Source organism: Psilocybe cubensis, chromosome 3 (assembly GCF_017499595.1).
Source record: "Psilocybe cubensis strain MGC-MH-2018 chromosome 3, whole genome shotgun sequence".
Lineage (NCBI taxonomy): Eukaryota > Fungi > Basidiomycota > Agaricomycetes > Agaricales > Agrocybaceae > Psilocybe > Psilocybe cubensis.
In genome coordinates this window covers 2,416,084-2,430,989 of record NC_063001.1, presented here as the reverse complement: position 1 = coordinate 2,430,989, position 14,906 = coordinate 2,416,084, and the positions used below count along the sequence as shown (strand labels likewise).

Genomic DNA, 14,906 nt, shown 5'->3' with positions numbered 1-14,906 from the left:
GTCTTGCTCTAGCCTATTGGGATTGCTCTCTTCTCTACGAGCACACCCCATAGCACAGAAGTGCCAGGATAGATATGCAGTAATGTCAATTGACAGTATCGATCGCCATTCCTCAGAAGTGCCCGTCTCTCTGCAGGTGAAACACACCGCGGGATATCTGCTAGGAGGTTCAGGATAACAAAGGGATTAAGCTCTTTATTATACATAGGACATGAAAAAAAATATAAAAGCGATGTTTAGAATAACATCAATTCAATTATCGTCATCTTTTCGAAACGTGGCGAAACAATAGCGTCGTCATGGCCGCCCCTGCTACAAATGCTATAACCGTTTGTACAAGAGAATTTGAACAGGCATTGTATAGTCGACAACGATGTGTGTTATTTCCGGTAGGACGAATGCCTAGATCTTTGATTTCGGGAACTCGTTTACCTTGTTCCCACCCTTCGTCCAATAATCTATCCATCATAGCTTCGTCCAAAAGGGTGAAATCCTCCATTTCCCATTTGTTGCATAAACTCGAAATCCATTTCATTCTGTCGCGACCCAACTGTCCCCCAACGCCTGGTGCCCTCTCCTTGAGTTTGTTTCTCAATTGACCCACCTTGATGATGGCCTCCCCTTCTAACCCTGATAATCCTTTTTGCAACCGGGTTTTAATAAGGCTCGCTATTCGAGGGCCATTACCATTTGTTGATATCATGATTTGTAGCGGGCCATCGCGAATTTGTGCGCCGAAGTAGAAGTCACAGAGATCGGGAATGTCGGCAGCATTGACAGGGATTCGCCTCTGGCGACTGAGTTCGACGATGGAGCGTGACAGTTCGTTGTCATCTAGTGCAGTAAGTACCATGTCCATATCATCCAATTCTCCAGGTCCACTGTAACATCGTTCATGATAAGTGATGCGGTCCTTTCGAAGTTCAATAAATTGCCGTGTCCGAGGATGGAGGCCGTTCTGGGGTGACAGGACATGGATAAAGGCGTCGGATGCGAGAATGGATTCAATACGCTGTGAAGCTACTTCTCCACCTCCGACAATAAGGACATTTTTGCCTTTGAGTTGCCACGCAATGAGTAAAGACCCTCCACCGAGATTTTTTATCCGGGTGTCGTTGTTATCCATGGGAGAGAGCAAAGGGCCATTTGATCACTAGAGAGAAACGTGACCATAACAGTTTGTCAGCAAGTGATTACGCCTACAGCTTTCAAACCCAACCACAACCAACTTGGTCGTATCTCTTCCACACACCTATTACCATGCCACCAAAGGCTGATATCAACAAAGCGGGATGGGAGCAGAGTGAATTTCCGATTCTTTGCGAAACATGCAAGTTGCAATTAATATATCCTCTGTGCCAGGTACTAACAGCGAACAGGTTTGGGCGACAATCCATTTATTCGGATGGTATGCATATTTTTGGGATTGAATACATTTCTCTCAACTGCGACTTTAGTCAAAACAGGAGTACGGACGCTCATGTGGTACTTGTGCGAGACCCTTCACTGTGTTCCGTTGGAATCCTGGCTCAGGAGCACGCTTCAAAACCACTGTCATTTGCCAGACTTGCGCCAAGATTAAGAATGTGTGCCAAACATGCCTGCTTGATTTGGAATACGGTCTCCCAACACAAGTTAGAGATACAGCTCTAGGCCTGCAGAACGAGGCTCCCACAAGCGACATAAATAGAGAATATTATGCACAGAATATGGAAGGCAAGGTGAGCACTACCTGCGTTTTACGCGATCAACCCGTTCATTGTGATCTTTCATGTACCGTTGTGATTACAGCTTGACGGAAACAAGTCCGGTCTCGACTCTGGACGCGCAGCATCTGCCGGAAAAGAGATGCTCAAACAGCTGGCGAGGACGGATCCTTATTACAAACGCAACAGACCTCATGTGTGTTCATTTTTCGCAAAGGGAGAATGCAAGCGCGGGTCCGAATGTCCGTATCGACATGAAATACCTGCAGACAACGAACTGGCGCACCAAAATATGCAGGATCGTTACCACGGGCGAAATGACCCGGTGGCGAGAAAAATTATGGCAGGTCATGCTGAGGCCCAAGGATTGAAGCCTCCAGATGACGTATCAGTAGTATGTGTTTAATTCTTCTTACATCTATGGTCGTTTTATTGATAAAATGTACGACCAGACCTCACTATTCCTGTCTTCTCTCCCTGTTACCTCTACAGAAATGAGCATACGTACCCAAGTCTTACAATCCCTCCCAAGTATCCAAGCTACACAACTCAAATCTATAGTTCACGTGGAAAAGACGAGGCAAGTAGCACATGTTGATATCCGATCTAATAATGACTGCGTTCCACTAGATGTGCTTTTGTCAATTTCCGGGAGCGTACTGTTGCTGAAACTGCAGCCCAGGCTTGGGCAAATGGTCTCGAAATAGACGGCGAACGGGTAACAGTCAAATGGGGTCGAAGTAGACCCAAGCAGCCTGCCAATACCGCAGGCCCCTCGGCCAATTCAATAGCATCTGCTGCAGCTGTGGCATCATAATTTTTCTTGTTTTTTTTGTGTATTTTGTAGTCATTTGATACTTGGTTGATACCAAAACCAGCTTTTAGCGTACATGGTGCTTATACAACTAAATTAACTCACTCAGTTGATTAGTAAAGCTCCAACCGTCTATTTTTCGTATGAATTCGACTAATATGATTCGATAACAAACTTTGAAACCGGTAAGAGCTGGTAAGATCCACGAATAGTGTGTTGAGTGCTAAAATTGATTAATTCCATGGGTAATAATGGATACATCGATAATAAAGGCAATGCCTTGCAGTACATAATTTTGACCTCTGTAGTTTCATTAAATTTTAGCGTTGAGCTGAAAGCATCAGCCTGTTATCAGGCAAATAAACCGCCAATAACCATGGACGCGAGCCAACCAGCATACGGTGCGAGAGCTTGGCCTCCAGATCCCAAAGCGCGCCCGAAGTTTACCAAACCTGGACCAGCTGATTAAGAAATTGTAATTAGAAGCCAGCGACGCCGTCAAAAATTAAAAGCAAAGGACTCACGGCAAATACCCGCCATCCCCCAGCCAACACCGAAGATAGTCGATCCTATCAGAAGCCGCGAGTCGATCTTACCACCTTTAGGAATTGCCCATTTACCACCAAGGCGTGGGCGCTCGTTGCCACGAAAGTAACGATAGAGGGGGATGCCCAAGCCCAGCGCACCAGCGCCGACGAGGGCAAGGGAAGGGTCGAACGCGGAATGGAAGGGGAGGAGGAGAAAGGAGATCACGCGAGATGCCTCGCTCAGATTGGAAAGGCGCAGTGCAAAGGCGAATTGCACGCTTGTCGTTAAATATGCCAGGATACGCAGGCCGGGGTATACATTGATACCGTCAACGTTTTCTTTCTTTGAATTGGCGTCGGTGGCGGGATTCTCTACTTCGGGGTACGAGTTCTAAGTCGCGTAAATAATTGCGCATGGAATAGATAAGAAGGGAGAATACATACCAACGCATACAAAAGCACAGACAAAGACAAGGGAATGGCCTGAAGAGCCAACAGTCTGTAGCCCTCCGCGCCGATGGACCAGTTTGTTGGGCCAGCTGCGGGAAAATCTTGATGGATGAGTTGTGTGGTTAAGACGCCAACAGTGAAAAACGTGGCGGTCGCGACTATCGACCTGAACACACAAGACCTAGTTAGAAAACCATGTATATGGAAGCGCCCAGTGACGCTCGCAGACCTTATGGAGAAACGCGATATCCCGCATACCATATGTCTATTTATAATATGAGGCAAAGACGCATCTAAAATCGGGTGGAATAAGCGTACCCAGATGTGCAGCCGTTGGCCATCTAGACGAAAACAAAGATAAGCTGCGAACTGCGGTGTAAGCGTGAGCTGACTGACCTTTGTTCCCAGTCCGACCAAAAAACCAGAAACCAAGACCTTGGGAAAAGCCAAAGATAAAGATGCGGGACCGTGACCTTCCATCCTGGCCACTAGAGCACCACCGAGAACGAGACCGGCGACGCCAGCCATGGCTTCTGTGCTGCCCTTGATTGCACGGTGAATGAAGCCAGATATTCCGTATACATTGCCATTGAGAAGAAGAAGCTCGTGTGCAGCGACAGGAATAGCGAGGCCGCCGACGAGAGCATTTAGAGGAGTTAGACTAGCCATTAGATAGAGTAAAAAAGAAACAAAAGGAAAAAGACGAGGGCATGGACAGCTGTGGAATAACTATTTAGATGACGGAGAAGAACATAAGCGGGAGAGACTGAGTAATTAGATCACGTGCGAGGTACATATTTGGCAGCAATGGTGCGCCACATTCTGTCCCCCTCTACTCCTTCACAACACATGTTCTCAACGCCCTTTGCGTCTATTTCTTCCAGCCCCGCCACCTCCCACGTCGCCTCCGATGCCCGGCACAGCACTCCCAACACGTAGTCGTCGCGAGCATATCCATTCACCAGTCTCCCCGACACCACCCGCCGCACACTAGTCCATTTGCGCCCATCCGCACCCACGGGCGTGCCAAACAGAAACACGTCCTCGATCAGGTCGCGCGTTTGCGACGGCGGCAGTCGAGCTAGATGTTGCAGCGCCTCGTAGATCACCAGTGCACCAAGCGAGTAACCCGTCAATGTCACAGGTCGATTTCCGAACACCCGGTTCGCGAGCATGTCCCCCAATACAGCTCCAGTTTTGATCGCCAGTGCTCTCGCATTCATCCACGGGTTGTCTTTTTCATATCAGCCGCATACCTCTTGCTCCAAAATACACAGAGAACATACCAATAATCTGTCCTATTCGTAGCAATGCCAATGGGGCCAATGAATTCATCAGGGTTGCAAACACCGTTCTCTTGATCACTTGTGCCTTCACGTAATTCATTGCCTGCGACTTGACCAGTGTCGACATGGCGTCCGACAACTCCTGGAGTGCGTTCATTTCCTGTCCCACAATTGAGTTGCATGACGCGTCTTCATCTGGGACGATAGTCACTTACCCATTGGAGGGCATATGTGTCGTCTCCCTCGAGTACACGCCATGGTGCCGTGACATCTTCCGGACTGTCTAACCACCCACTGACGCAGAGCCTCACGCCCAAGGTGTCACTATTTCCTTCATCCTTGCCACTGCGAATGGGCACCAAAGCGAGATCGCTGACATCTTTTGTATGACGCTCCACCATGCTAGCAGTCGACCTTGCACCATAGACGCCAAACAAGGCGCCGCAAACGACCGAAGAGCCTGCCAAACCACTTGCGAGCAATCCTATAACAGAACCTCCCATGCCGAGCCAACCCAGGACAGTCGTAACTCCTGCCCCGACGAGAGGAGCAGCCAAACCGCCGGTAACCCCCAGCAAGATGCCGCCAGCCACCGCACCGACGCCCATCCCAACTATCCGCAGGGTCTTTCCTTTGTCGGCATGTGAGCGTCTCGAGGTCTCTGCCTGCTTCTGTGCTTCATCTATAATGTGATCGGGATTCTTCAAGGCTGCCACGATGGCGGACTCGTCCAACGGACCTAGAGATGCCAGAAAGACACGGGTGCGCGCTGAGTACTGCGTAGAGGCAGTGATATCCAAGAATAAGATAGTATTGAGTATTTTTGCAATGTCCTCTTGTGGGGGCAACTTGTCTAGATGAATAGTAGCTGTATCCGAAGTAGAATCCAACTGTGGACAATTTTCTGTTGGCTTTAGTGTGAGGCAGGGTATACATAGAACTGAGAGGCGATATACCTGTATCGTCGCCGCGACAGACGAGCCAAGCCTTTTCGAGGAGCGACTGACCCCAGACATTGAGAGACGCCTCAAACTCAGTGACATTGGTGTCGTCAAGGATGGCATAAATTACGGCGGTATTGCGATAGGTTGCGAGACGTCGAAAGAAGTGCTCGAAGACGAGGGCTTTCTGAGCATCGGAGAGATCGCGGGGAGGAGTTATCTTAGCGAGGTCGGTGGCCATGGCAGAGAGACAAGCCGGTGACATAATTCAAGTGTATAATGTATAATTTGTTTATAACAAGTACATAGGTTATTCAACTTTCACCATCTTCACTTTCTTGCAGAGTGCTCACTGCCAGGCTCCCTGCCCGACTCCGCTGCAGTGTCCCCGTCTCCGCTACTCGGGCACCAGCAGGGAGCCCCGCTCCTCTATCGAAGCTGCCTCGTCCCAAGCTTCTTCCCCCAATAGACCCCCGCCGGCTCAGTGGCTCCACAGGGCTCGACGACGCTTCTCGTGGCGGCAGCCCATGGAACGTCACAGACGGGCTGCCAAAGCTCGAGCTCAGCGACGGCGGCGGCACAGACGGATACGATAGTCCCCGTTGAGGCACTCCATATGCGCCCATGCCTATTCCTCCCATCACCACCGCGTTCGCCCCGTGTCCCATCCCCATTCCAATCATCCCAAACGACCCGGATGACGGCGGGCTTGTCACGTCAGTTTCTGCACTCATATAGCTGCTTGGCTCTACGCCTACTGATGAAGGCGAAAACGGATACAACAGAGACCTTCCAGACCCCGTCGACTCACCCGACGCCGAGGAAGATGTTGATAGTACAGCTTCCTCTTGCACCGTACTTCCGCGTATACGCTCCTCGAGTTCAGGATCTACATCTTCATCGTCACCGTTGATTCCGGTAAACGGCTCGTGCGTGTGCTTCACGGGTCTTGGGACTTGCGACGGTGGTCGTGGAATTGGCACCCCGTGCGTCTGTGACTGCGCATTCGAGCCCGACGCCCGCACATTGGAATACGTACGCGTGCTCCCAGAAGCGACACTGTCAGTCTGCGCGTACCCTGCGCCACCAGTAAATCTAGGTTTATATGACATTGCCATTCCTCCAACCACACCTCCAGGAATAAAGCTAGACGTTGATGGTGAGCTTGCGTTGGAATTTATATTTGAGTGATCGTTTAAACTCCCGGTCTCGGTTCGTCGACTACCGCTGGTAGCCCATGGAATGACCGATACTGAAGGCGAGAATAATGAAGAAGAAGATGATGATAATGATCTGGGCCTCGAATACGATTCTGATTCCGACCTCGACCGCAGATGAGTCGGGTGCGAGAATGGGTCGCGATCTGCAGGAGTCAGCCCAATCAAATTGTCAACAGGGAGCCCTAACTAATTACAGAGATGATGATATCATTAGATGTCCAACGCGCAACAATTTTATTACTCACTCGTCCGCGACAGTCTATTAGTTCTTCCCTGTAAACCTCGTTCAGTCTCTTTAACCGTACGTACTCTCTCTCTGTGCCAACCAGTCTACTCCTGAGTTGTTCGTTCTCTCTCCTCAACGCATCCAACATCATGGTTACATTCGGGTTGGCCTCATTGCCCAGCATCCTTAGGCCAGAAGCAAGCACGCTCGTGCCTGCACTTGAATCCGCTGTTGCTGCATCTGTGTCGCTGCTATCGACTTGTGTGCGCCGCGTGCCTGCGTCACTGCTACCGTTAGCTTCGGTAGAATCCACGCTCGTACCGACATTCACACTGCGAGCTCGCTCTGCCGACAATTGTTCCTGAAGCTCCCGATTTGCCATACGTAGCAATGCAAGCTCGCGGGAGAGTTTATTTACATGACTTTCTGATTCTGCCTCGAGCGCGTTCTCGAGTTCTATCTTGTCTTCGCGTAACTGAAATGAATGAATAAGATGGTAAGAATGATATGAAATAGATAAACAATCAAAAAAGGCCTGTGAACAAGAAAAAGATTTGCAATTTATCTACAATTTTGTCAAAGCAAAGAGAACGAACTAAAGGTCGAAAATAAGAAGAATGCTTACCTGTTCCAACTTCTTTGAAAGCACATTGATGATCCTCTCTTCCTCCGCTTCATAAGCATTGATGAGTTCTTCTTCATGCCGTCTGCTCCCTGGAGCTCCTGCCCCACTAAAGCCATTCGCAGGGCCGCCAATTCCTCCTGATTGACCGAGACCGAAGCCAAAGCCTGCTCCCGATCCTCCGCCAGCACCCCAGTTACCACCTGCGCCCCCGTTACCGCTTCCATTGAACGGTAAGGTGCCACTCGCTCGTCCTCGGTGGCCACTACCACTTCCGCCTGCAACACTATTACTGCTTGAGGTTCCACGAGGTCCGGTCAACGAAAATGCCATTGTCACAAGTGCCGATTGCGTCTTTCAGATGAATGAATAATTTGTCGTGCCTGTAAAGCTCTTTCGCCTTTTTTGAGGGTGAATGGAATGGGCAAGCCTGCTCTAGGAAAAAGCCAATGGCGTTTGTGCCGCTTGCTGAGCTTGCCGAGAGGCTAGATCCTGGAACCAAGAGTGGGATGCTGAATGGGTCGAGAGAGTCAAACGAAAAGTTGGAGATGAGATACAGGACAGAGGAGAGAGCGATAACGCGGTCGTAGAAGGTCCCCGAGTGCAGAGAATGAGTCAGGCAGACTATAAATATTGAAGGAACAGTTGGATCAAAAGGAAAGCGTGGTGGTGGTGATTAAGATTAAAAGAGCTGAGCGGGAAATATTGAATGCGGGGGCACTCAGGCTTAAAGCGGCCCGGTCAGTCTGTACACTCACCGACCACGAAATTAAGGGGTACATGGGTTTCATCCATTGCCATACATACAATAAATTAACAATCAAGGTAACAAGAAAGGGCCAGCTAGGTATGCTAGGAAAAACGCAATCACAATCATCGTCCATCCAAAAACATCCACCGGACCCAAGTCTACCGCCTGCTGGAGGGCGTCATCCAGTCCTCGCGTCATCGCCTCCATACCAAATAGCGACCGCGCCCTCGCTTTCGCTCTCTGCGCCATTTCCTCCCGCTCAGAGGGAGACTGGTTTACTATCTCCAGCAATGTGTCCGCCCACACCTGTGGGTCTGGCCGTTGGAGCCACCCGGTGCCTTCTTCCTTGACCAGAGAAGCATCAACGACGCTTTCTGTTGGACCTCCGGAGTCGCAGGCCAAAACAGGAATGCCGCATGCCATAGCTTCTACAGGCACAATGCCAAAGTGCTCATTAGCGGGTGTGTACAGCAACGCCAGTGAACTCGACGAGAGTAATAATGCTGTCCGCTGCGATGTCGTAAAATTGAGCACAAAGAGGACATCTGTTTCTGAATCAGACGAGCTCATGCCATAAGGTATGGGACCAGGAGAAGTGACATTATAAGTTAATGAAAGTGTTGATGTGCGGTCAACGAGCTGTTGCAGAGTACGGACATTGTCTTCCAGCCTAGGATCATATCCACCTTAGAGGAAGATCAGCTACGAGAATTTTACAAGTTCGCAATGAACCTACCCGCAAGAACAAGGCGTAGGCGGCCAAGGTGTGGATGTCTGCTCTTCAATAAGCCAAACGCCTCCAGAGCAAGCAACGCGTTCTTTTTCCCTTCAAATCTGTTTAATGAGAGAAGTGTTGGGCGTTGCCTAGAATAGAGGCGCCTTTAAGTGTAATTTTGAGAGAGGGCCCAGAAGGTTGACTCACGAGGTGACGGCGACTGTATCAAGGTCGAGTAAGTCTACTGCATCTTCATATGCGGAAATATTGATTCCAGGGTATACGACGCGTGGTGTTTGGGAGATGGAGGGGAAATAAGACTTAAAGATGCGAGCTGTAAATCTTGAGTTGGCGAGAATGATATCGGCTTGTCCTGGAGGATCGTCGCATTGAGAAATATCCTATGTAGCGTTTACTGAAACTTACTCGTCGTGATCTCTTCCCACCAGTCCATAGGAAGTCGATACAACCGTTTCAAGAAGTTTGTGTTCCTGACAACATTTCCTTCAACAAAAGCGCCGTCGGCGAGTAATTTATCCGGAAAATGACAATAAAACACTACGCGTGTTTGGCCAAATGCTCGGAGAAAGGGTATGCAGGTCGAGAGCTGATCGACAAAGTAAACATCATAGGTTGGAGCACCCCATGAAAGGAGCCGAAACGTCAGATGCAGCTGACGTAGATGGGCAAATAGAATGTGGAATTTCCCCTTCCACGAACGAGGAAACGGTGGGACAATATGATGCACTTTGAGTGTTCCTTATGAATACGACATCAACGAGCCATACGTCAGGATGGAAGAAAAACGAACCATCCCGCGTTTCTTCAAAACAATGCTGCGGATCGTGATAAGACGTATAGAGATTGACATCATGGCCTAGTCGTTGCAACCCAAGAGCAGCATCAACCACGAGACGCTCTGCGCCACCTATTCAGAGTTATTAGAGTGTTATTGGGAAGAAAGAAAGACATTAAGCACCAATTCCAAGATCTGGATGTATAAGCGCGACCCGTAAATACCGCATGGTATATGGAAGATGAGTTACAACATAAGGAGGCGCGAGCTTGAATGTTGAGCTGGATGTAAAGCCAAATATAGCGATCAGCGAAGACGCGGGCCCAAATTGGCCGGCAGGCTTGCCAAGATCGTCGAACCGAACGACCTGTGCAGAACCCAGTGCTGCGCCAATTTGACTTCCTTTCTCCTAAACCACCACCACCATAGTCCCAGGATACCCACATGCCTAGTGTTGATCTCGATCCCTTCCAACCACTTTTTGTTCCCGGACCTACTCAGCTTTTCATTCGAGATTTCAAGGATCGAGTGACCCCCAATGATACCCAAAGGAATACGTTGATCGTCGCTGGCATATATATCGTTGTCATATTTATTCTATGGTGAGCAGATTTACTTCTCCAGTGCCTTTTTGTTCTTACCACTGGTTAAATTATTGAAGGCACCTGCCCTATTTGCGGGTCATCAGTGAGTTCTTGCAACCCTTCGTCGCTTCTTTTTGCTAATGTATGCTGTTAGTATACCCATTCAAGTAAGCCATAAGCGCTTTGCTGAATATACACAATCTAATGTTTATCAGACTTTTGACCGTTGGATTTCATGAAGTAAGTTCACTCCTCCAATTCTTGCGAGCCGGAGTTTATAATGCTACTTACTCAGATGAGCCATGCATTTGTGGGCGTTCTTACTTGTGCTAAGATTTACTCCATTGAGCTCGATCGTATGACTTTCTCTTTTCTTTTTCAGGTGATATGGGCTTTACTTACCTCTCCGTTGGGACAGCCGACGAAGGAGGGGCCACCAGCATGTCAGGCGGAGTACCATGGTTGACTCTGCCGGCAGGATATCTCGGTTCTTCCTTCATCGGTGCAGCTTTGATAGCATGCGGTTTCAATACCAACGCAAGCAAAGTAGCATCTATTGTTTTGGCTGTTTTCTTTCTTTTCACACTATGGTGGGCACGCAAAAATTGGCTGTAAAGTTTTGTTCTCGCTACGTTTTCAATTCGAACTCTGACATCAAGGAAAAGATCGTGGCTTTTGATCTTTGGTATGTCTGGACTGATTGTGCTCTTCTGGTTTGTCGGCGGTGGAATTGCACTTCGCTACTTGGTAAGTTGGAAAAATTTGTATTGCCATTGATGATTTTTACCTTATTCTTCAACGTCACAAGGTACTTTTCATTGGCGTTATGTCGTGCATGTATGTTATATGGGATGTTGTTGGTATGGATTTATATTTCTCTTTGCTATCCTCCCTGCTTCATTCCACTTCTTCTAGACGACACCCTTGCACGGAAAGTGAACACCTCCGACGCTTCTGAATTCGCACGCATCTGTGGCTGCTGTCCATCGAGAGGTGTGTAGAATTGAAGTTCGCTATATTTAGTGACCGACGAAATGATTCTAAATTATTTACAGTGTGGGGATTCTTATGGCTGATTGTGGCCTGCATCTTTTTCGCACTTGGTATTATTGTTGGCCTCGTGTCTTTTAAGGTAATGTAGTACCTTGCCATCTTCTCCTATGTTTTTTACACTACTGACACTTGCTAATGCTCTCAGCAAAATCTCGAGCAGCAAAAAATAGATTCCTCTCACTTCCTGCCCGTACCGGGTTCAAGCAGTCACGCAGTTTCTCTTTCCCCAAACTATCATGTGGCCGCCTGGGCGGTTATTATATTGTTGAGCATGCTAAGGTTGTTGTAACGACCCTGAAGCTTTCTTGTTGCATATGTACTTTTAGATCCCGGAATTTGTTGACAATATTTGAAGGACATTCTTACGAATCTAATTTCTTGTGTATTTAATCAAAATGTTGCATCATTACAGGGTACCCTCGATCACTTTGCGGGGTAGGGAATAATACTGTATTATTGAAGCAGAATTATTTGTTGCAAAAACCCAAAAACAAAATGGTTTATGTATCGGAGAGGCTAAAGTTAAGGACTATGACCTCCGTCAGCGAAGCATATAGCTGTGCTACCCCCACTGATACGATCTTTGGACAAGACTTGTGCACCATTTCTGTGAATCCAGTTTTTCGAAATAAGGCTAAAAAGTTGGTCCACCCAATGGAGATAGATAGGTGTACCAGTGCTGGTATATCCGGGCGAGGAGCTTCCGGACCTTCACCAAAGAAAAAGTCAAATGTTAGCCCTATCCAACTGGGTAATGATATATATATATATATGAGGTTGTCGCCTGTCTCTCAGGATGTGGCAATCGAAGAAGACGGAACTCTTCGGAATGACAAGTGCGAGGTGGTGGGGAATTATCTAAATGCAGTGTGATGGCAGGCAAGACAAAATCAAGGACCAAGATGTTTGCGCAAGGATAACCTGAGGATAATTGTTATGCGATTGACAAGGCGGTGATAGTTTAGGTGCTAGCAGACATGAACCATTGATTTTGTTGGAGACAGAAAGCAAACGGAGAACGGAGGTAACAGTCCTGTAGACAGTTCTTTTGAGCTCTGTTGTATAGTCAACCCGGGTGACTGTTTGTAGAAACGGCTAGATAAGAAAGGACAGAACGAAAACTTAGATGGGCCCCAATTCAAGTAATCGCAACGTTGAAGTTATACAGCTACGAGATTTGTAGACCGTTTGCCTCAGTCGATATTTTGAATTGCTGAACAGCCATTGTTTCCCGTAAAATAAGAGTAGGATACTGTGATGGAGTTTTGCCCATGGCAGTGAGAGATCCCTGTACGAAGTTAGTTCTTTGCAATCTCCTTGCAAACGAACATACCAGTCTGTTGCGTTAGAGGTCGTTGGTGTGCACAGCTCGGTATTTATAATCCCTTCTTATAGTATGGCAGTAATCGAGAATAAGAAAGACTTGACTCGGAAGGATGGATTATTAGTAGTCGCATTGCAAAGTGATCCCGTGCCAAATTACGAGCCGTCAAGGATGTCCATAATTACGCCTTTCCGTACAATATATAGTAAAGTAGAATGGAGAGTTGGGCACCGGGGAAATCACAATTAACTTGACACTCTGAGTCAACATCACATTAGGCGGAGATCTAATTTTGAGGAACCAGATCAAGAGACTGCATTTTTGTGGTTTCGAGTAAACTTGCTGTGTAGCCTCATGGGCAATAGGGTCGAGTTCATTGAAATGTATTTATCAACCTCATGCATAATTAGTATGCCTATAATTCCGTCCTTCTGAATCCCCGAGTAAAGAATGCTGTGCATTGACTGCAGTTCCTCTCACAAAAAGATTTTGGAAAAAAACGCAACAATTACATATGAACAAAAAAAAGGAAATAGCTATGGTAATTGTACATCCCGAGAACATGACCCCTCAAAAGATGCGCTGCAACATTCAGGACCATCCGGCTCCAGAAACAAATAGTGGTCAAGTCTACAATTAGCAGCACTTGCCGCCCTGATTGGCATTCGAATCCACAGTTGGTCCGACGCTGATACTGGCTTTGGGCGGTTCAATGTTGGAGGTGGACGATTCAAGTGATTTGCTCGAAACAATGCGGTAGATATCTGATATAATGGGTTAGATATACTTGCGAGGGATCAGTGAAGTATGTTACCAGTAAGGATGGTTTGGAAAGCAGACTCGACATTTGAGGCGTCCAGCGCCGATGTTTCAATGAAAGAGAGACCGTTTTCAGCTTTGACCGAGTTACGTGTAAGTACACATGGCGATACAACAAAAATCTGCACTCACTCGAGAATGCCTTTGCTTCGTCTGTGGGTACAGCTCTCAAGTGCTTCAAATCGCTCTTGTTTCCAACAAGCATTATCACAATGTTCGAGTCAGCATGATCCCGCAACTCCTTCAACCACCGCGTCACATTGACGTAGGTGGCATGCTTCGCGATATCGTAAACTAGAAGAGCACCGACGGCTCCACGATAGTATCTGACAGGATCAATATAAGTAACGAGTTAAAGTTGAACATTAAGACAGCACATACGCAGAAGTAATAGCTCGGTAACGTTCTTGACCCGCTGTGAACAATGTTCGTCAGTATGAAAAAAACGAGGCCATATGCCAGCAAACATGTACGACTTGGAGGATAAAATACCCCTTCATCGCCAGCGTATGAACATACCTGTATCCCAAATCTGAGCCTTCACAGTCTTTCCATCAACATTGATCGACCTGGTAGCAAACTCTACCCCGATGGTCGATTTCGACTCGAGATTGAACTCATTACGTGTGAATCGCGAGAGCACTGCAAGGTAGTAGAAGAGGGATAAGACATTCGGACATCATGTTTGGGTCCGGGATCACCACATACAGTTGCTAGCCGCGTACACGAGTTTAGCATGCTTTCCTATGCTTTATAAAACAAAAAAACGTACGACTTCCCGACGCCAGAGTCACCAATTAAGACGACCTGTCGTATGGTTGGTGTAAGACGACGACGCAACAATATGGCTATTCCCCGGCTCATACCTTGAAGAGATAGTCGTAGTTGCTACCTTCAGCCATTATAATTTCCGGGGCGGGATGGGGAATGTGAACGTTGGCAAGTGGTTGCTTTGAACGGGTAAGTGAGGGCAGTCAGGAAGGGATGCGTGTCGGAGCTCGAACTATCTAGGGCTTGACGCCGATGAGACTCAAAATTTAAACCCAGAGACCATGTGGGGCACAGTTGACAG

The 14,906-nt window shown here is 47.8% G+C and overlaps 7 protein-coding genes across 7 annotated transcripts; 2 read left to right on the top strand and 5 right to left on the bottom strand.

Annotated features, from left to right (window-relative positions):
- Positions 1-262: 262 nt before the first annotated feature.
- JR316_0003592 (Siroheme biosynthesis protein met8) lies at positions 263-1,126 on the bottom strand (the record flags this gene model as incomplete). Its single annotated transcript, XM_047889363.1, has 1 exon — positions 263-1,126. One exon carries the CDS (start codon positions 1,124-1,126, stop codon positions 263-265), a length of 864 nt encoding a protein of 287 aa, XP_047751737.1.
- Positions 1,127-1,260: 134 nt separating this feature from the next.
- Positions 1,261-2,757, top strand: JR316_0003591 (Pre-mRNA-splicing factor SLT11; the record flags this gene model as incomplete). The annotated part of the gene is made up of 7 exons (XM_047889362.1): positions 1,261-1,303; positions 1,380-1,408; positions 1,458-1,721; positions 1,792-2,100; positions 2,159-2,286; positions 2,337-2,511; positions 2,713-2,757. The coding sequence occupies 7 exons, from the start codon at positions 1,261-1,263 to the stop codon at positions 2,755-2,757; spliced, it is 993 nt and encodes a 330-aa protein (XP_047751736.1).
- Positions 2,758-2,871: 114 nt separating this feature from the next.
- Positions 2,872-5,965, bottom strand: JR316_0003590 (putative membrane protein C6F6.13c; the record flags this gene model as incomplete). The annotated part of the gene is made up of 10 exons (XM_047889361.1): positions 2,872-2,981; positions 3,045-3,438; positions 3,492-3,663; positions 3,727-3,762; positions 3,816-3,838; positions 3,894-4,158; positions 4,281-4,731; positions 4,784-4,943; positions 4,999-5,636; positions 5,740-5,965. The coding sequence occupies 10 exons, from the start codon at positions 5,963-5,965 to the stop codon at positions 2,872-2,874; spliced, it is 2,475 nt and encodes an 824-aa protein (XP_047751735.1).
- A 73-nt stretch (positions 5,966-6,038) lies between these two features.
- Positions 6,039-8,125, bottom strand: JR316_0003589 (uncharacterized protein; the record flags this gene model as incomplete). The annotated part of the gene is made up of 4 exons (XM_047889360.1): positions 6,039-7,130; positions 7,190-7,217; positions 7,254-7,645; positions 7,796-8,125. The coding sequence occupies 4 exons, from the start codon at positions 8,123-8,125 to the stop codon at positions 6,039-6,041; spliced, it is 1,842 nt and encodes a 613-aa protein (XP_047751734.1).
- Positions 8,126-8,612: 487 nt separating this feature from the next.
- JR316_0003588 (Alpha-1,3/1,6-mannosyltransferase ALG2) lies at positions 8,613-9,712 on the bottom strand (the record flags this gene model as incomplete). Its single annotated transcript, XM_047889359.1, has 4 exons — positions 8,613-9,229; positions 9,280-9,407; positions 9,466-9,631; positions 9,685-9,712. 4 exons carry the CDS (start codon positions 9,710-9,712, stop codon positions 8,613-8,615), a joined length of 939 nt encoding a protein of 312 aa, XP_047751733.1.
- A 786-nt stretch (positions 9,713-10,498) lies between these two features.
- On the top strand, positions 10,499-11,980 carry JR316_0003587 (uncharacterized protein; the record flags this gene model as incomplete). The annotated part of the gene is made up of 11 exons (XM_047889358.1): positions 10,499-10,656; positions 10,716-10,741; positions 10,793-10,805; positions 10,854-10,878; positions 10,934-10,994; positions 11,057-11,249; positions 11,304-11,385; positions 11,447-11,498; positions 11,554-11,631; positions 11,694-11,770; positions 11,837-11,980. 11 exons carry the CDS (start codon positions 10,499-10,501, stop codon positions 11,978-11,980), a joined length of 909 nt encoding a protein of 302 aa, XP_047751732.1.
- A 1,671-nt stretch (positions 11,981-13,651) lies between these two features.
- JR316_0003586 (Ras- protein Rab-11A) lies at positions 13,652-14,736 on the bottom strand (the record flags this gene model as incomplete). Its single annotated transcript, XM_047889357.1, has 8 exons — positions 13,652-13,779; positions 13,830-13,910; positions 13,967-14,160; positions 14,216-14,249; positions 14,354-14,476; positions 14,543-14,583; positions 14,607-14,641; positions 14,701-14,736. The coding sequence occupies 8 exons, from the start codon at positions 14,734-14,736 to the stop codon at positions 13,652-13,654; spliced, it is 672 nt and encodes a 223-aa protein (XP_047751731.1).
- Positions 14,737-14,906: the final 170 nt, after the last annotated feature.